The 20,700-nt window shown below is 32.7% G+C and overlaps 4 protein-coding genes across 11 annotated transcripts; 3 read left to right on the top strand and 1 right to left on the bottom strand.

The window, feature by feature from the left end:
• Window positions 1-32: 32 nt before the first annotated feature.
• Window positions 33-2,615, bottom strand: LOC108567444 (protein SERAC1). 2 transcript variants are annotated; one of them, XM_017927925.1, is made up of 7 exons: window positions 2,409-2,615; window positions 1,824-2,346; window positions 1,500-1,776; window positions 1,172-1,447; window positions 608-1,078; window positions 179-551; window positions 33-122 (listed from the first exon to the last, which is right to left on the bottom strand). In XM_017927925.1, exons 1-7 carry the CDS (start codon window positions 2,474-2,476, stop codon window positions 38-40), a joined length of 2,073 nt encoding a protein of 690 aa, XP_017783414.1. In that variant the 5' UTR covers window positions 2,477-2,615; the 3' UTR covers window positions 33-37. The 2 variants fall into 2 exon arrangements, with proteins under 2 accessions (XP_017783414.1, XP_017783415.1); XM_017927926.1 differs by having other exon boundaries at window positions 608-1,063.
• Window positions 2,616-2,877: 262 nt separating this feature from the next.
• Window positions 2,878-5,982, top strand: LOC108567422 (eukaryotic peptide chain release factor subunit 1). Of its 2 annotated transcripts, none has more exons than XM_017927877.1 (6): window positions 2,878-3,079; window positions 3,599-3,774; window positions 3,839-4,308; window positions 4,397-4,756; window positions 4,820-4,967; window positions 5,142-5,281. In XM_017927877.1, exons 1-6 carry the CDS (start codon window positions 2,994-2,996, stop codon window positions 5,219-5,221), a joined length of 1,320 nt encoding a protein of 439 aa, XP_017783366.1. In that variant the 5' UTR covers window positions 2,878-2,993; the 3' UTR covers window positions 5,222-5,281. The 2 variants fall into 2 exon arrangements, with proteins under 2 accessions (XP_017783366.1, XP_017783365.1); XM_017927876.1 differs by lacking the exon at window positions 5,142-5,281 and adding an exon at window positions 5,866-5,982 and having other exon boundaries at window positions 2,879-3,079.
• A 3,360-nt stretch (window positions 5,983-9,342) lies between these two features.
• LOC108567423 (charged multivesicular body protein 7) lies at window positions 9,343-10,895 on the top strand. The gene is made up of 3 exons (XM_017927878.1): window positions 9,343-10,268; window positions 10,320-10,544; window positions 10,602-10,895. The coding sequence occupies exons 1-3, from the start codon at window positions 9,456-9,458 to the stop codon at window positions 10,845-10,847; spliced, it is 1,284 nt and encodes a 427-aa protein (XP_017783367.1). The 5' UTR covers window positions 9,343-9,455; the 3' UTR covers window positions 10,848-10,895.
• A 264-nt stretch (window positions 10,896-11,159) lies between these two features.
• On the top strand, window positions 11,160-20,381 carry LOC108567424 (pantothenate kinase 3). 6 transcript variants are annotated; one of them, XM_017927879.1, is made up of 8 exons: window positions 11,160-11,357; window positions 11,801-11,942; window positions 15,331-15,515; window positions 17,304-17,477; window positions 17,543-17,787; window positions 17,852-18,028; window positions 18,279-18,432; window positions 19,468-20,381. In XM_017927879.1, the coding sequence occupies exons 2-8, from the start codon at window positions 11,813-11,815 to the stop codon at window positions 19,636-19,638; spliced, it is 1,236 nt and encodes a 411-aa protein (XP_017783368.1). In that variant the 5' UTR covers window positions 11,160-11,357; window positions 11,801-11,812; the 3' UTR covers window positions 19,639-20,381. The 6 variants fall into 6 exon arrangements, with proteins under 6 accessions (XP_017783368.1, XP_017783370.1, XP_017783371.1 ...); XM_017927881.1 differs by having other exon boundaries at window positions 11,162-11,357; window positions 15,337-15,515; XM_017927882.1 differs by having other exon boundaries at window positions 11,165-11,357; window positions 18,297-18,432.
• Window positions 20,382-20,700: the final 319 nt, after the last annotated feature.

Below are 20,700 nucleotides of genomic sequence, written 5' to 3'. Positions count from 1 at the left end.
CATGCATGCGCGCGAAATTTTGAAAATTGAAAACTGTTTAAAATTTAAATTTGGATTCCTCCATGACACTCTTTACGACTTCTTTGACCTCCTTCAAAACTTTCTGATATAGAAACGAGTAACTGTAAATTATAATATATAAAATATCAAACAAAATAATTAAAGCAACTCGTCATACCGATTCGTTGGTTTGCATATGCCCAAATGGTTTTGCGGAACTTCGTAATATTCTCCAACACCTGGATTCGCGGATGCCGGTTCAACTGGATTAAAGTTCCATTTAAAGGCTGAAACCATGGTCGGTCTATTCTCCACAAAACTTATTACTTTTATAGGCACGTGATTCAGAATATCCATGAAGTTTTTATGGATTCTTGTCAAACTAGGAGAACCTTCTCGCAATTCCTGCACTTCAATTGATGGCCAAACAATTAAAGTTGTTGGTTGATTGAAGCTCGCTGTTTTCGAACCGCAATGCGGAGTGCTGTAAAAGAAAATTTCTTTTGTGTTCAAACACAGATTCTTCATTTGCTCATTGTCGCTCTGCATAACTAAATTGTAAATTGAATTAATGTGGAACATTTTTATAAGTTTCAATGTTGTTTACCTATAGATAAAATGTTTTTGACTAGTAGTCCACCCATAGAATGAGTGACCCAGATGACAGGTCTTTTACCAACGCCTGCAGCAACCAAATCATCGATGAGTTCGTGGCTACGTAAATCCAATGTATTATTCATATTCAAATCCGGACACATCTGAGCCCACACGGATAGAGTAGTATCATAGTTCACACCTAAAACTCTCAAATGACTACAATCATTTGGAAGCCAATCCTTGGCCCAACATTGAGTAGGTTCTTCAGAATATTTATTGTCGATTGGAGATGAATATGGCCCAGTGGCTTCCTCGTTTGATTGTTCCGGAATATCGTAGTAAACGAATTCAAAGTCCCGACCAAGCGCATCCCACTCCAATTTGAGTTGCTGTTCTACTTCGTCAATATACTCCTGAGTGGTAGGATCGCTCGTCTTCTTCACAGTACTGCACGTGTGACTGTTATCTAAGCCAATACTTTCTATTCAAAATGTTGTTAATAATTATTAAAATCAAAGAGGATAACACTTCAGGAGGAAAGGAAACGGATTTGGGTGATAGGTATAGCCCTCACCTTTTCTCCCAGCTGGCTTACCGATGAGGTTAATAGGCATATCGGGATTGGTATTATTACGCCAAGTATAAAAAACATTGCCCAATAGACCGTGCACGAAAACCACATCAACCAGAGCTTTCTCCGCGCACCTGTTACTAGGATGAAGCAGGTACAAATTTGATGAGAATCTCTCTACCATAGCATCTCTGTCAAGGTTGGCTAAAGCCTGACCCGCTGGTCCAGATAATCGAATATCCTGATGATTAATCCACTTCGATAACACCCTAATCCAACCTAAATTTATAATAATTTTAATCAATAATGATGAACGTGAACATAAACTTACCGCTTCTATGCAATTCCTCAACTATATCAGGTCTAGAAGAAATATTTGCCAATATATTGCACAATGGAATGCATACCTTTATATTGGCATCAAAACGATTATATATCTCCATCAAAATGTACAAACCATTGTTGTCTACTATGTCATAGCAATTGTCATCAAAAATTGAATGATGCCTAATAGTTTCTAAGCATATTGGAATTTGCTGCTCAGAGTAGCTATTCATAACAGAAAGGTCCTCAGATCCATGCTCATTGTCAATGATCCTGCTTATGTCCTTAATAAATCATTATAAAATAACATCATTTGATTCATTTAACTTACATTGGCATCCACAAAAACCTTAGATATAGTCTTCTTAACACAATCATGGGAATGATCATAGTCCAAACCAATCATATAATCCTTCAAACTATGCAACAACATTTTATTGGAGTATTTAGAAAATTTCCTTGGGCTTGGCAAAAAAAAATTCTCATTGGTTCCACTAGTCCTTGCTAAAGCAACAGCAGTTTTAGCATTGCACATGTGGGCAATCAAGGAATGCTGCCAATTCTGCAATTCCATTTGAGCCAATCTCTCTATTGCTCTCATTCTCAATACCTTATTATCACCCTGAGCAATGTTCAGCAATCTTCTTGCAAACATAAATTTGATAAAGTTTTTTGTTTTAGTCAGGAAACTTTTGGACTCCTCATAGGTGGCATTCATCCAACTGGTCACATAATATGGCTGTGGTTGTGGTATTTCTTCTTGATGTGGTTCATAAATTTCAATAATAGAAGGATCAAAAGCACTGTTTAACACATGCTTTGTCACTTTGATCTTTCTCACAATCCACATAGATCTATGAACAGAATAAACTAGTTTTGTTAATACTGTTTTAAGTTGTTTTTCAAAGTTTATTACCCAGTCAATAATGTGAGGAATGATGATATTTCCAAAATGATTTTCTTATTTTTCCTGAAGTAATCCATGCTGCCAATATGTTCTATATTTTTTCACAAGGAAACAGTGAATGGGTCATAAGGTGATTACATTATTTTTAAAAAAGCGTAGACAGCGTGTTCTAAAAACTGATACAAAAGTTTTTCTTAGTAAACTGACATTGATGATTTTGACAGGTAGAGGTATAGGCAACTTGTATTTCAATATTTATAGGCAACCGTTGGAGAGGTTATTATTTGGTTAATTGTTTGCAACCAAAGTTGCGTATGTCATGACTTATTTAAAAATGAACTTATATTGCGTAATGATTATGCTTGTTGAATTATCTACAAATATACCATAAAATTGATTATAAGCTATGCGTGTATGCTTCTGGTTAATTTAGATATGGGAAAATTCAACAATTCGAAAGGCAAGGTGTTCAAAAAGTAATATGGCAACGTTGCTGAGAACCGCGCCATTTTGCCACGGGCCACACGTTTCTTGCTGCTACTGACTGTCTGTGTTGCTTTTAAGGAGAGAAGTAAAAGAACTATTGTTAAAACCATGTCAAACGAGGAAACTTCAGCCGATCGCAATGTGGAAATATGGAAGATCAAGAAGCTCATCAAGAGCTTGGAACTGGCCAGAGGGTAAGTCTATTGCACCGCATTGAAATTAACAGAAAAAAATCACCCATTTTTCGTCCTGTCTCCCATACGGATGGGCAAATTCCTTTGAAACTGAAAAGCGAGGCATTCGCTTCTCAATTAAACTTTATTTGATATGCGACCGCATTTTTAATAAGATACTTATATAATTTCGGCAGGCCGACAAAAAAAAATTCGTAGTCGTCAATGTAGCTCTCCCACAGTTAAAACATCCTGGAACCATGGTACAATGTGGCTGATCACATTATTCCATATCATTCCCTAACAAAGAGCTGTTTTAACCATAAATTCCTTGAATTGTCATAATGTAGACAATTTAAATGATTGTTTGACAGTCCAGCCTGCTCTGATGGACTTCCATAAATATTTCAAATTTTCCATGAGCACATTGTCTTTTTCATTGTTTGAGTATAGCATTTGTCAATTCATTTTCCTTATATGTAGTTTGTAATTGCATTTGATACATGTGGCTTATATACAATATGTTTTTGTTTCCAATAGAAATGGCACAAGTATGATTTCCTTAATTATTCCGCCCAAGGATCAAATCTCTCGAGTCAGCAAAATGTTGGCTGATGAATTTGGTACTGCTTCTAATATTAAATCTAGAGTAAATAGGCTCTCTGTACTTGGAGCAATCACGTCTGTGCAGCACCGTCTGAAACTGTACACCAAAGGTATTGTATGCACACCTGATGCCCCTCAAAAATTGTATCTAACTTAGTGTGTTATTGTTTCCAGTGCCGCCGAACGGTTTGGTCATCTACTGTGGTACGATCGTAACCGATGAAGGCAAAGAAAAGAAGGTCAACATTGATTTCGAACCGTTCAAACCGATAAATACCTCTCTCTACTTGTGCGACAATAAATTCCACACTGAGGCCCTGACCGCCCTTCTCGCCGACGACAATAAATTCGGATTCATTGTCATGGACGGTAATGGAGCCCTTTTTGGTACACTGCAGGGAAACACACGCGAAGTTCTGCACAAATTCACCGTCGATCTGCCGAAGAAGCACGGCAGAGGAGGTCAGTCTGCGCTACGTTTCGCCCGTCTTCGTATGGAAAAGCGGCACAATTACGTCAGGAAGGTGGCTGAAGTTGCTACCCAGCTTTTCATCTCTAGTGATAAACCAAATATTGCCGGTCTCATTCTTGCCGGTAGTGCAGATTTTAAGACTGAACTTAGTCAATCTGATATGTTCGATCCTGTAAGTTTCTCTAAACTAATTTTTTTTAGTCATATTTCTTTAGGAATAAGTTAATGTTATTGATTTTTATTATTTTTTCCATTTCTAGAGGCTACAAGCTAAAGTAATTAAATTGGTGGATGTGTCGTATGGAGGTGAAAACGGTTTCAATCAAGCTATCGAATTGGCAGCTGAGTCATTGCAGAACGTGAAGTTCATCCAGGAGAAGAAATTGATCGGCAGATACTTCGATGAGATTAGCCAGGATACCGGTAAATACTGTTTCGGAGTTGAAGATACATTGAAGGGCTTGGAGCTCGGATCGGTGGAGACACTAATTTGCTGGGAGAATTTGGACATTCAACGATACGTTTTGAAGAATCACACGTCGAGCACTATGAGCACGGAAACGGTATTACATTTGACGCCCGAACAGGAAAAGGATAAGTCACATTTCACTGACAAAGAGGTACGTTTTTGGTAAATTGATCTAAAGTTCATCACTTAATTGTTATTTTCTTCTTTCTTCTAGAGCGGAGTTGAATTGGAATTGGTGGAATGTCAGCCGCTCCTCGAGTGGTTGGCGAACAACTACAAGAACTTTGGTGCTACTTTAGAAATAATTACCGACAAATCACAGGAGGGCTCGCAGTTCGTCAGAGGTTTTGGCGGTATCGGAGGTCAGTTATCAATACTTTTTACATAATACTCATTTCTCATTGATTCATTATATCACACGTCCTTGCTCCGTCTTCCATCAAAATAATGAAAACTAACGAAACGTATCGACTGTGTTACTAATCTAAATTTATCGAACCATTGACATGCTGCCTTCCCCCTCATCGTCTGGACAGGTATCTTAAGATACAAAGTAGATTTTCAGTCGCTTCAGGCTGACGAACCACTGGACGACGTCGATCTCAATGATTACTAAACACTAACATTTGTCACTAATACAAAACAAAAAATTAACCCAAAAAATATCTACTATCAGGTATATTAACAAAGAAACCATTGGTGATGCTTTTAAGTTTGATCTATTCTTTTTATTTTTGTTGTAGTTTTCTTTGATTTTCAAGTAGCTTTTATTTGATTCTTGGAAATTCCAAATTTATTGATTGATGTAAACCGTTTTGGGTCGATGTATGCATGTTCAAACCAATTACTTTGGCTTAATTATTATTACGCAAATTTATCAATAATTTACTATATGTGTGAATTTGTGTTTTCAATATGTAATATAGAGTAATATTTCATATCAATTGGCAGAAATCAGATGTTTGGAATCTTCAAATGGAAATTTATTTTAGTTAGTAGCTTTAGGCTTTATTCTACGTTTGAAAGTTGAAAATTCTTGCTATATATTACTTATTGCTAAACCCACTGTATGTGCATGTAAGTTAAAGAGCATACATATTACATTGTTTAATACTAGAATATGTTGTGTAACATATGATAAAATGTTTCCTCAATTTAAACAAATTAACCATCCAATTATTTATTACTGTAAATATCTCTTTTTAAATGTTCCATTAATGATTCAATGTCGATAGTGCTAATGTGAAAATTGTTTTTTAGGTTTGCTACGGTACAAGGTGGACTTCCAAAGTATGCAGTTAGACGAATTAGAGAATGATGATGATTTCGATTTAGACGATTATTAAAGTAAACTATATAAACAAAACAAAGCAAACACAGGAAGAAGGAATTACGAAAACAAAAAATAGACAAAACCAATCAAGACATTGTTAAAACTAATAATAATAATTTGAATCAGTCATTTCGGAAAGACATTATATATATTTTTTAACAGGAAATTAAACATTTAAACAAAACAAACAAAAAAAAATACAACCAACAACAGTGATAGATCCTCCCCGTTCAATGAAGTGCGAGTGCGCAGTGTACATTATAAATATATATTTTTTTGCTCATTATTATAATATTCAAGCTCGCAATAGTTTAATTATATTTACGTATACACACACGCATCTATAGAATTTTTGCTTTATGTCGATCACAAGATTTCGTTCGAATCTGATGTTCTCTGATGCACCCGAGACCGAAGATGAGTCAATTTGCTCGCTCCTTTTCGTTAAAACGATCCGCCGATTTTCTACATTTGTAATACTAAAAAAAAATTATAATAATAATAACATAGATCGACAGAAGGAAAGCAAATTGCGCTACTTCGATTTCATCGAAAAACAAAAAAAATAAATATAACTATCATTTATATTGTATAATGTTTATAGAATAATCCACCATTTCGTTTTGTACATTTTGTTACTTCGTTCGCCGAAACGAACTTGCGTGTAATAATGATACTGAGCAGGATGCTATTAACTAATTGAGCAACTCGAAAGAGCAGGAACTTTTATTTCAATTTTTTTACGTTAAAAGTATTTTGGATATATATTATATATTAAAAAAAAGATGAAGAAGTTATAGGCGTGTTTTTTTTGGTGCATATACTACTGATTATATTATTGTGTAAGGAGGACGGAAAAATAATATTACGAAACTACAAGCGAATTCCCATTCTCGCGGAACTATTAGGTCAGGAAATTTAATTATTTTATTGTACATATTATATTTCGTATATAATTTCTCTTCTTATTAATCAAATTTTTTTTTACTCGTTTTATTAATTTTTTTTGAGTGCTATAGCTTACACAACTGGATTTTGTGTGTGTGGAGATTTTATTTAGTTTATAATTACGATTATATTACGTATTTTGTATGTTTGGGAAGAAAGTAATTACGCAAAAAGGGTGGTTTATTAATATTTTTTTTTAATTATTATTTTCGTTTCATTTTTTTAAGAAATTAGAAATAAAAGAATTATAGAAGAAAAGAGAAAAACATGTAGACGACAGATCACTACTATATTCCACGCAGCAGGCCTTGTAATTAACAAATGTTTATACTATTATTACGGCGCGAATGTCGACAGTATTAAGGGAAGAAAAAAAAATTAATAATAATAATAGGAGAAACTTAAAAAAGAAGTTGCGAGAACCATTTCGGATGATTCTTTTCGTTTTGTTCGTTCGTTCGACAATTGTTCTTGTCAGTAACGATAGGCAATATGATAATGATTAGTGAACCGTTTCCATTTTTCTATAAATATATTTATATATAAATATAATAGATAGGATTTTTTAAAAGGGTTACAAATTTTTTGATTTTAGCGCTTCGAATCACCTCAAACAAATAATGAATTACAATTACATAGGGAAAGTTCTCAAAAAAAAATATATGGTCCTTACGTAAGTGAAGAAGGAATGAAAGATAAAAAAAACAAATAATTAATGAAAACACCATTGTTGCCTAGAATTTAATAATAATATTGATGATGATGAATTAATATCAACACACGTTTAGATTTTTCAAACTCTTAAGCTGTGTACAGTTTTTTATAATGCAAACTATGTTTAGTTTTAACGATCATGTTTTTTTTTTCTAGTTATTTTTTTTATTCTTTTTGAGAGTTGAACTATAACGAACAAGTGCAGTATGTAACTATGATACAATATTGAAGTAATTTGTAAATATATGATGATATTTATGTAGCTAATTTTTTATTAAGTAAACAAAAGATAAAGATTTACAAACAACAACACCCTTATATGCACATTCCTAGTTTACGTGTTTCTTTTTCGATATATTTTGTGTATTTGTTGAAACCCATTTTTGTTCACGTTTTATATATATTCGTTTGGTGGTCGTTTTTTTTTTACTATTTCTCTTTCTTTCGAATTGAACTAATTGATATTATTGTAGTAAGCTATAGGAAAGCTATTTTCGAAATACTTTTTCGTCCCTTCGTGTTGTTTAATTTTATTCCTCTCTATTCTTAAACAACTTTTCACATATGTTAGTATTTATTGTATGATAATATATGATTCAAAGAAGAAATGATGCGAAAGTAAACCAATAAAATAATTTTTACAAGTGCTAATAATTAACGCCTTTTGTTCAATCTCTATTTGTTTGAAATTATGTGATCAATCTCGTATTTCAATTAAGCTTAACATTTACAAAATTAAACTTATTTCTATTAAAGCATTAAAAAGCAAATGAATAAAACTAAATAAGTATCAATTCCTTCCATTATTATAAATAATTATATTTGATTTATTTAAAAAAGCCACTCAGAATGCTCCACTATCCTTCACTAAACTTCGAAAGAAACAAAGCGAACGGTCATCGATGAAGATCCAAATTCATAAGAATCCAGAGCTTCTGCCTCACGCTCAGATAGCAGAACTACGACTCGTCATCGTGGTTTGTATACATGTCACATTTGTGATATGTGTTGTGAAGATACACTACAGAAATGATCCTGTGAAGTATGATCTTAATCAAATAATGTTTTACTCAGACATCTTCTACGTCTCTTATGAGTTACCAAAACGGTGAGAGCTAATGGTGGCGCCACCTATAAAACATTTGAAGTAATTATAATAGATTATTTCCATGTTGCATCATTATTTATATCATGATTAAGTTCCACTATTCTCAGAAGTATTCCATTTCAGATATTAATAAGAAAAAGCATTTTTGAATATCGTAGATGAGACAAAATTTATATGTGTATTAAGATATGTTGTAACAAATATAATTTAATATAATCTTGAAAATGTAGTATTTATGGAAGCTGATGACAAAGGTGATTTAAATTTTTTAATTTATAAAAGATTTATGTCAAAAACTATAAGTGGATTCAAAGAATTCCATAAAAATTGTAGTCGATAATATGAATTAGTATAATAATATCATAACACTCTAGTTATGATACAAATATTTTTTTAAACATACATATGATTATGGCCCTATTACTAGCTGTATTAAATTACATATATATGATATAGGCAACTAAAGATACATAACTTTTAGAAATGCCCTATATACTCCATTTATCTATGGTAATTGATGAAAAGATACTATAAAATAATAATTACAATTAAAACCTGAGAAAAAATATGCATATTATCAAAATTTGCAATCTTTTCAAGTTGTACAAACAGTTGCATCTGCTCATCACTGATCACTGCTTATTGTCAGTTCATATATGTTGCATTTGCTGTCAGTTTGACAGATGTAAATAGAAAAGTAGTTATTAATAGTTAACAGTTAAGTTTTGTAGATACAAGTTCATCGATATGCCGGAAACAGTAAGCTTGCCTTTGGATAAACTTCCAGAATATTGGAAGGACGAGGATAGACTTAACGTTCTGTTCGCGCCGTTCAGAAATCGCCATGTGAATGCGAAAGATTGGGACACGAAGTTGTCCTTCTGGAAACAGTCTATTTATGTATTTTGCACTCATAATAGCATTTACAAGCTTCAGCTGGACGAAATGCAGAAATCCTTCACACATCAGGGAAGGTACCCTATGTGTCTACATATAGTATTTGAAGAGCTTCTCAAAAGCCAAGATTTAATACCTATAGAGAATTTTGTTAATAATAAAGAGCAGGGTTGGGGTATGTGGGTGGCAGACTTTTTTGTGAAGAAACCAATTTCATGGTCTTTTAATAAGCTGAAAAGCACACTAACCACAATTAACTTGAGTGATATGACTTTAGTGCATATAGAGGCACTCAAACACAATGCAAAACTTTATGTAACCTCAATACCAGATGATATAAAGAATAAGGTGATAGAAATCACTGAGCTTAAGAAACTTGTACCATCTGGAAACTGCACTGAAAGTTTTGACTTGCTCCTGAGCCACCTTCAGAATACCAATCAACTGATGATGAGGAAGATCAATAAGAATAATAATTTAATAACACTAGTCAAGTTCTCCACTAATCCTAAAGAGAAAGAGATCAGTGATTGTGAAGTTGACATATACATGCTGGGAGAAACAGAGAAGATTTTACTGAAGAATATTGAATCCTTGGAGGGTGAAATGAATAATGCCATTAAGGATGCTAAAGCTTACTTGGCCAAAAACCACAGGCAAATGGTTTGTGTTTTATACTTTTCTATTGTATAAATTGATGTTGTTTTTTTTTAGGCTAAAACTAGCTTGAGGAAGAAGCATGATTTGGAGAAAAGGATTGAGACTAAAAGTAGTGCTCTTTACAATGTGCAAACCATGCTATCACGTTTGGAAGATTCTAAACATGATGCTGTGGTGTTTGATACATACAAGAATGCACTAACTTCAATCAGAAATAACTTCAAAGAGAACAAATTGACAGAAGATTCTGTTACAGATACCATGATTGAAATTGGAGAGGTACTTTCATTATATATTTTTGAATTGGCGTTGTTTTTATTTGGGTATAATTTATAGGTACTTGATATTCACAACGATATCCAAGAGACTTTAGGGAAATCTCTCAATGATAGTGATGGCGATTTGGAGAAAGAATTGGAGCTGCTGATGAGCAGCGAAGTGGATAATGATGAAGATAACGCTACGAATACAACCCCAAGGAAACCGGATTTGAAAATGAAGGATTTGGAGGAACAGTTCAAGGAATTAGATTTGCCTAATGTACCAGACGATTTGGATACAACGCCTTTACCAGCCTTATAAAATTATATCGATATTTTTTATACGTAAATAAATAATTATTGGATTGTTGATTTCTGTTTGGTCTGGAATGGCCTGTTGGTTGCATACGATCTTGTTGGTGCTACAAGCAAATGCGTTACGTAAACTGGAAAAGATAATTCAATGTTGATGAGTGGTCTGGCGATCGTTGGTAAACAAGTTGCGTTTAATTGGTACGTAACGCAATTAGAGCAGTTCTTAATTGAGCTGTTGGGTTTGATTGGTTGGTACTGGGTCTTGCCATCGGTGACAGACGTTCGCTATTGGTTGGCGTATCTAGACATCGTTGTTTTTCCATCAGTCGTTCTTCGTTTCGATGGTCATTATTTAAAAGTCCGGATCCTGTCATTAGCTGGTTTCTGCGACGTCGAAGAGTATCAAGGAGGAGGATAAAGCGTGGTATTTCGGGTGTTGTTGATGGTGTGCACCGACGCAGAGAAAGCCTGAAGTTTCACCTCCTGAATGCGAAGCCCTTCGAGAACATGGACGGAGGTAATTGGCGTAAATACGCAGTGGATGATACTGCAGCAGTATCAGCATCCTGCATCCGTAGTAAACCCTTTCCTAGGTTAGGTTCGCGGCACGTTTGTACTTATGTAATTCCATGCGATTTTATCGTGCGAACAGCCGATTTGCGGATGGAGATTACGGGGAGTCGCGGTTTATCAATGCACGACGATACAGTTTTCAGCCAGTCGTCGGGTCGCCTTCTTCCTGCTCGCTTCCAAATTCATTCCAATTTTTCTACATTAGTATTACTGTTTATGTATTTAAAATTTACATACAACAAGGTTCAAGGTGAGAGTTCTCGACCATCAGCCATCAACTTTTGAAATCAACAGCACCTGAACTGAACTTTCTTCGAAATTTGAATTTGACGATGTTTTCTCACCTTTGAGGTGTTTCGAAAATCAATGACGTCTTTTCATTTTCAGTAAATTCTTGCGATGGCGCCGCACTCTTGTAAGGGCTGTTTGAGGACTCGTATTGCTAGAATGGCTGAAAGCAACAAGGAAATACCGATGGAAGTATCCATGAATGGGTCCGATACCAATGGCTTAATGGGCGACAACCCTTGTAAGTATATAAGCTTTCATAGAGACCAGACTTTCTGAAACACATCTATTAAGTCCTCATTTAGATTAAGTTTTATTTTTTAGAAATATAACAATAATTTGAAAAATATAAATATTTCATTTAAAAAACACTAATTGAATAACTGTCTGCTTCAATTGCTTTGCAAAGATACTTGTAACTATATTAGGACGTGTTTTTATTAACTTTTGAAATAACTAAGTTGAGACGTGAAAACCGTGCTTCAAGTTATAACTTGGTTGAGTTCTTGATACTTATGAAATGAAAACCAAACAAAATTATTTCGTTGAATTTGAAAAGAAAATGATTATTGGCAGAAAGATCACGGTCATTTGATTAAATAAGTTATAATTATTGTCGTAATATCGTAACCAAGATGATTTTTCTAATTTTTTTTGATATGAAAGTCCGTAAATTAAATGTTTTAAAAAATATGTACGAACGAAACTAAAAAAAATCATGAACATTGAAGGTTGTACTCGATCTATTTATGTTCCTTGACGCAGAATGTATTATATACTAAGTTTTTCTTTTATTTAAAAGCAGTTTTAATTTAAATACCTGTATTTCACTCGGTCATGGTTTAATTTATTTCAGTAATGTGTGGAAAAGATGCATTCTTAAAAAAAAACGGCTGTAGTTTGTTGGAATTCGTAATGACAAAAATCATCTATAAATATAATTGAACTGATGTAAATTTTAGCAATAAATAAAAATATATAAATAAATTATAGCCTTAAAATATGATTTTACAGTAATTTACGATTACGAATTTAAAATTACGTTTAAACTGTGGACAATTGTTCTATTTTAATATATGAGTATCTATCAATCAGAACTGATATAGTTGAATAAATGATTCAAGATTAGAATTGTTTCAGAGATAAAGTAATAGATTGAAACTATTTTTGTACGAAATGTATCTTTTAACACTCGTTTGTACACTTAATTAGATTGATCAGTATTCATTTATCTTCTAGTGTATTGAATATTTATATTTTTGATAATTGGTTAATAGATAATTATTGCAAAGACGTAGACGATGTTACGTGATTGTATTAATCAATACCGAAGGTAATTGATTATTAATATATTTATTACTTTATTATTTGTTATACATAACTGACTTCAGTTAGAAACAAGTAAATGTGTTTTATGGTGAGTTTTCAATGACAATTTAAGGTTATTTCGTAAAACGAGTATAATTTGATCTATCTAATATGAAATTGAGGAAAGTTAACGCAGTCATATTAGATTACATTATTGAGTATGAGAAGCGCTTTCATAAAATAAGTTTTTCTAAAATTAATGTAATTTTATAAATTAGTACTTGTTACATTACATTTTTTTTTTATAAATTTATTAATACACAAGACTCATGCAATTTGATCGTTTGTGTAATAATAATTAAATCGTCATTATTATATTTTTTTTAATTTAATAAAAATTGCTGTTTATTATTATTTTTTTTATTGTAAAACTTACTAAAATGTGGATGACCCTCTTATAATATGTAAGCAACAGCAGTTTGCGGTGTCGTCATCCGTTTTTTTTATACTTTAATGTGAACTTGGGTATTTGCTTGCGCCATTAAAAAAAAGAGAATAATTAATTTTCTCATTACAAGCGCATAGCTTATTTTTACGATCTTATGTAACAAATTTCTACGAGTTATAAGCATAAAATTATCGTAGTCGCATGAAATGTACTTGGACTTTAGTTATTTGGTAAAAAGCACTATATTTTAACTACCAGTAGTTTTTAAAGAAAGACATTAATAAATACATAAACAAATTTATATGATTTGTGTAATATAAAAATATTTGTTTTTCTCTTAATGTTTTGTTGTTTAATAATTTTGAAATTATGGCCGATACTCGTTTCTGTTAAGTCTGTTATGGGTAATATTTATTTTGTATTAGTAGTATTGAAAAACATGTTTATTATATTATTGTGTATACTAAATAAATTGGTTGGAACTTTGCAAACGTCAAATATATATAATTATGTTTTAGTTCAATATTGACTTATGTTAATATTTAACTTGTGGTTTGAAGGTAAAGCTATGGCAACAGGTATTTTCTTAGGATTTATACGTTCGATAAGCCACGGACAGTGTATTTTCACTTTACAAATTTCCGCTTGAAAAATAAATGTTTCTTTCATATAGTCGGTTATTCCGATATCAAAAGTATGAAAAATGGACTTCAGTTCAAATGAAATGATATGATAATTAAATGTTAAAAATTGAAAGATAAATTAATTCATTACATAGAAATTGTGTTTAGATTTCTTAAAGATTGTTATTCTTTACAAATATATTGCTTGAAGAAAATTATGTGTTTAAAGCACTGTTAGATTCATATAACAATTAGCATCATTGGCGCCAAAGGATCGTACGATCAAGCGATTTTGTTCAATTACGCAACGCATATATCTGCAGACGTTTTTAATGACATTGTTTATGACGTATTCTATTATTGCCTACTAGCAGGAAGCAGCAAGTGCCAAGAACAAACAGAAAGATTATTACAAAAAAAAAATCATCGTCATCGTTTCATGTAATTAATGGATAAAGCGAATTCAAAACAAGAAATTATTAGACTGAAAATACCTTAACTTGCATATTTATTTTACTGTAATTCGAAAATTTCATTAAGTTTCAGCAACGCTTTCACTATGACCATTACATGGTCATGATCGAATGTTAATAGTCCGCCTTATTATTGGCCGAAGTATGTGAAGTAAAAGTTAATATTCAATGTCCAGAGTGCAAAGTACAGCGGAGCTGGAATTGTTTTCTGCAATAATGGACGTATTTATAAACGATTTTTATATTTTCAATGCATAGAATTCATTTGAATTCGTTTAAAACGCTTAGATATCATTCAAAATCATCAATTCATAAAATACGATTTTAGATGACATTCCGTTATTTGATGTTACTCTACTACGTTCTCGAAAATGAGCGCAATCTTAATTGCAGTTGTTCATTTAGAAAAACAATTTATTTTGTAAAAGTCAGCGATAACAGAATTTTATTACACCTTTTCCACTTTCTATTAATAAATAAATGATTCGCGTTATCTGAATCATTGCGATTATTTTTTTTTTCGTTTACGAGGACAGGTTGTCTTAATCCCCTGTACGCCTAGAGTTGATTTTTATATATATATATTAAATTGATAAAAGCAAGTGTAATTACATGAAACGGCACTATTTAAAACACGCGTTTGCTTTCCCGAAGTGTATTCCCATACAAGCACTGCGAAAAACATGAACGAGGAGCGCTCCAGTGAGTTTTGTTGGATGTATTTTTTTTTGGAAGTTGCAAGAGACGTTTGTTGTATTAAACTTGTGTTTTCTGTTGTTGAAGCAATGCCTTGGTTCGGGATGGATATAGGCGGAAGCCTCTGCAAACTGGTGTACTTCGAACCAAAAGATACGACCAAGGATGAGCTGGAATCAGAGATCGAGGTGTTGAAGAACATAAGGAGATACCTGACGAAAAATTCCGCTTACGGGAAAACTGGGCACAGAGACACGCACCTGCAGGTGAGCTAAACCTTGACCTTGATGGAAATTCGTCCTTTATTTTTTGCTGTTGCACCACCTAGCACGTCCTTGTCGGAAGTCGCGCAAGGCGGTGTGGTTTCGTGTAAATGCCAGAAAACATGCTGCAACGTCGAAAATCAAGGAATTTCTAATTTATTTAAATGTATGCTACACTTCAGTATTTCCAAAATGAAGATGACCAGCAATTACTTTCCAATTTCGGTGCGACCAAATTAACACTTTCTTTTTATTTTCCCGATTGCTCAATTGTCTGCTTGCTATTACATTGAGAATTGTTTATGTGATTTGAAAAGACTCGTATGATTCGATCACGTGTGTAAGAAATGTTTATAGAAAATGTTGTTTTCGAAAATACATAAAATTAAATTCATAATATATTAAATCAGCTAAAGCTCATTTACTTAACACAATAAATATCAATAACTTTCTATTTTTATTTTTTTTGGTTTGCTCGCAGCTGGTCAACAACCTGTAGCAAATTGCCATAGTTAAACAAGAGTACTATTTGTCTAGACTAGGAAATTTATAAATACCTATCACTTTCCCAGTAGTCAAATTGCTGTCAATTACCAATGCGAACCTTTTTTCATATTTTTAGAAATTTGTCTATTCCAAAATATTGTTGTCAGAGTGACCTTCTTTATTGATACTAATGCATTAATAAATTATGCATGCTTTTTACAATGAACTTCCTGTTCATAAGCATTGTCCTATATAAAATGTGTCGATTGTAATATTTAAATGGTAAAACGGTATTCATATAATATATTTTTACAAATTTTTAATCTGCTAATGAAACTGTAAAGTAATATAATAGTATTTTCCTTTGCAGTATTTCAAATTTTTAAACTACTTTATAAATAATCATAACCTTAGAATACGTTAGTTGGGTAGATGGAATTGTAATGAAACCTTGGGTCATAACCTTTTTTCACAATAATGCAGCAAGTGTTCAGTTCTTTAACTTTTGGTAATCAAATTAGAAAATTGGATACAATATTTCATTATGTAATACATTCAATCTTTTTTTTTTAGATCGGTGTTATGACTTTGAGTTTACGTTAGTTAGGACGGTGTTTAGTTATTGTAATTCTAATGAAGCCTTAGGTCAATATCCTATTTTGACAATGTCATGTAGTTTTTTTTCTATATTAATGTTATTTGTAAAAATAATGAAATAATCAAATGTATCTAAGAAGAGATTATTAAAACTGAAATTGTTCATTGATTTTAAGTAAATGAATTTATAATAATTATAGATAAACTAAATTTCATAAACAATATAATGTCATTAGAACATTAGAAGCTTCAAAATTATAATGCTTGGTATTATTAAGTACTTTTTATATTGATGAGTCGTAACTAATGACTTTCATGAAACTTTTCCAAAACAAACGGTTCGATAATTCCTGATAACCCTGGCTAATATAAAAGTAACATCAAGCAAGACGATAAGAATGAAGTGTGTGAAATTTGAACGAGCATTTTTGCTGGACTCCATCGAAAATGTCTGAGCGAATTTAGCGCGTCGTAAAAACAGATTTTATTTTTAAATGCACGAAATCCTTGTCCGTGAAGATTGAAGTAGTAGGCGAGGAGATACATGCGACCTTTGCCTTGCGATCGCGCGATTAGCTTAGCTTTTTTTCTTTTCATCTCTCTCATAATGTATTTATTTATGTCCCCAAACGATGATTCTGTAATATTATTTATAATTATATCTACAAATCTCTGCGTTGTTGTTATTTTGATTATGTAACTTTGCAGATGGATAACGTGGTCATTAGGGGCAGGAAAGGTACGCTGCATTTTATCAGATTCCCGACGAGCGAGATGGGAAATTTCTTGGCTCTGGCTCGTATGAAGGGCATGGCTAACTTGGTTACTACTGTATGTGCCACAGGTGGAGGAGCTTACAAGTTCGAGGAGAACTTCATCAGGGTATGAAACATCTTTGTACCTAGTTGGCGATTACTGATTGATTGATCTGTTTTTTTTTCTCTTAGGAAGTGAATATGAAATTAGCCAAATTCGACGAGTTTGACTCGTTGATCAAGGGCATGCACTACATCGAGGCGCAGAACTCCGATGAGTGCTACTATTGGGCGAACCCCACGGACGAGACGAGGTGCGCTAAAGTCAATTACGATTTCTCAAATCCGTATCCGTTTCTAATTGTAAATATTGGCTCAGGTGTTAGCGTGCTCTCAGTAAATGGACCCAACAATTACAAGAGAGTTTCAGGCACAAGGTAAGACCAACTCTTTACTCATAAAACTGTCGTTTAAAACGTTTGTTTCTTTTTGCGTTTTTAGTATAGGCGGCGGAACTTTCCTAGGTCTGTGCTGCCTACTCACAGGGTGTAATTCCTTCGAGGAGGCTATTGAATTGGCCACTGGAGGAGACCACACGCACGTTGATAAACTAGTTAGAGATATCTATGGAGGCGACTATGAAAGATTTGGATTGCCCGGAGATCTGGTGGCAAGCAGGTAAATTCTAAGAGCTCACTAGCACAACCCCTAGTACTGTCAACTATCGGTTAAATTTAACCCAAAGCTATTGCAAAGAAAGCACTATGACTAAAATTACCCCATATCTCTACCAAACGCTATCCCATTGTTTCATCTGCACGTTGTTTCGTCATTTTTTTGTTTATTCTTTTTTGTTGTTGTTGAAACGTGGCTTCTTTTTTTTCTCTTCCTCTTCTATATGTTGTTGTTTGCCCATCCAAAAATGAAGTTTCTCGGCTTGCTGTAGTTTCGGCCAGATGAATTCGCGCGACAGACGGAGCAAAGTCAGCAGGGAGGATCTCGCCAAAGCCACTCTAGTAACCATCACCAACAACATCGGTTCCATTGCCAGGATGTGCGCACAACAAGAGAAAATCGACAGGGTATGTAATGTATAATTATTTCCATTCCATAAAGAAATAAGAATAGTAAAAACAAAGTAAAAAAACATTAATAATTGGCTAATTAATAGTTATAAACTAGCTTCTATAATGGGTGAAATGCCTGTTTGAGAGAAGTAATTAAATTGTTTCTTGTTTTCTTGACTGTCAATAATCAAAACCAATTTCATCGAATTATTTATAATTATTCTATGAAATTGCATTTTTTTTTCAAAGATTTATTTTTATTGGTAAAAACAATTAATTCTTAACGTTTAATTGCTCTACTTACTTACTACGTATTTAAATGAGGTTGGTTAGGAAGTTCACTGTTAATCACAATAAATTATCATACATTTGCAAATTAAACTAGTTTCATTCAAGATAAATGGTTATTTTTACCTCTATTCAAACAAAGTTCAAATTCAATATTATGATCTGCCAGAGAAATTTAATTTATTTCAGCAATGTCAATTTTCTTAATGTTTACTTTTTACAGTTTTTGTTGAGATTCACTTAATTGTTCTGAGAATGAGTATTTTTGACAGTTCAAACAAAATTTAATTTAAATATTATGATCTTAATGCAGTGTTTATTTTAATCACTGTATATTTACAGTTTACGTGAAAGTAAACGATTTGTTTAATTTTTTTAAACAATATTATATAAGTATTTAACGTTACAGACAAAATTGAAGTATGTATGTTTTCTTATCACCTGAAAAGTTCATTAATTTTATAAGAGCGGAAATTGATCTCTCAAGTAAAGCGGATGTTGTAATTGAACCTAATCTGATCTCAATTACTACGTCGAGGTTTATTACGAATGACGTGAGATAAATAATCCACAAAATATCGCGATTTTTCAATCATATCAATGAAAATATAAAAGAAAATGCCAAGCAAAATTTATCACCAATCAAAATAAATGAGCGCACGTGTCGAAAATATGTTTTCATATTTCTGTGGTATGCGCGTCTATAAATATGTTCAAATTCCAGTTTTCCGCAGCACGTAAACACGAGTTTTTTTGTTCCAGGTATTATTTATCGGTAATTTCTTGAGGGTGAATCCGATTGCAATGAAGCTGCTTGCCTACGCCATGGACTACTGGTCGAAGGGCACGATGAAGGCCCTTTTCCTTGAGCACGAAGGCTACTTCGGAGCCGTCGGATGCCTCCTGCAGTTCAACGAGACGACGCCCAGTTGAAGGCCCGAATTGGCTTAAAATATCCTCTCCTAATTATAAATATATAGCGTAGACAAGATGTTGAAAATTAATGAAGTATGCCTTATATAAATTACACACATACACTGACACAAACACTCACATACACATTTACACTCATAAGTACACGTAAGACACATTCCACGCGGGAGGATGGTTTGGATCGTTGTTATGGTTCGTCTCTAGTATGCATATTTGAATGTCTCTTATTTATCGTTTAGGTGAATAACTTTTAAATTAGATAAGGGTATGATAATGTACGGTGAAGATCCGAGGCATTTAATTCCATATAGATAGAATACATATGTATGATATTTTTTTTTGTAAATCTTTCGGAGCCTCCGCTGTTCGGAGATTTCTTTTTCTCCACACAGGTCTATTTATTTTGTAATTTAGTTATTTATTTATGTTTGTTTATTTTTTTTTTCTTCTACATAGATAATCTCATCCTCTTTATTGAACAATATTATTTACTTAGATTTAATAAGTGCTCACGTTCGGGCCTCAGTTTCGTATATCGCGTAATCTTCCTATCGTGTTAAATAACACATATTAATTCTGGAAGGAAATTTGCCAAAAAAAAAAGAGGAAAAGAAATAAGTCTGGTTTTATCGTTAGTTATTCCAGTGAATTTCGCGAGACAAAGCCCGAAGTGTATATACATATATATTTAAATATTTATAAGTACAAATTACAAGAGAGGAAGAAAATATTATTATTAGGGAAATGCTTGATTTTTGGATTTTTTTTGTTTCTTAGATTTATTAAAATTTTATTGATATTAATTACTGAATGAATTTGAATTGCGTTTATTTCTATATTGTATACTGTTTTTTTTCTCCTAACTATCCGTGTTTATTAGTAGGTGATCTTAATAATAATAATACAAATTACACGTTAGTTCTGTGCAATGTTTTCTGCCACTTGTAATGATCGGTGAAGGTTTTTATTTTTATACAAACTTTATTTTACGCACAAAGATTTTTATTGTATCTAGTTGGAATCTTTATATTTAAAGAATATATATATATTATATTAAATAAA

Source organism: Nicrophorus vespilloides, unplaced genomic scaffold, assembly GCF_001412225.1.
Source record: "Nicrophorus vespilloides isolate i.1.1-1 unplaced genomic scaffold, Nicve_v1.0, whole genome shotgun sequence".
Taxonomy (NCBI): Eukaryota; Metazoa; Arthropoda; class Insecta; order Coleoptera; family Silphidae; genus Nicrophorus; species Nicrophorus vespilloides.
The sequence above is the reverse complement of the archived record's forward strand: the minus strand, read 5'-3'. Positions and strand labels throughout refer to the sequence as shown.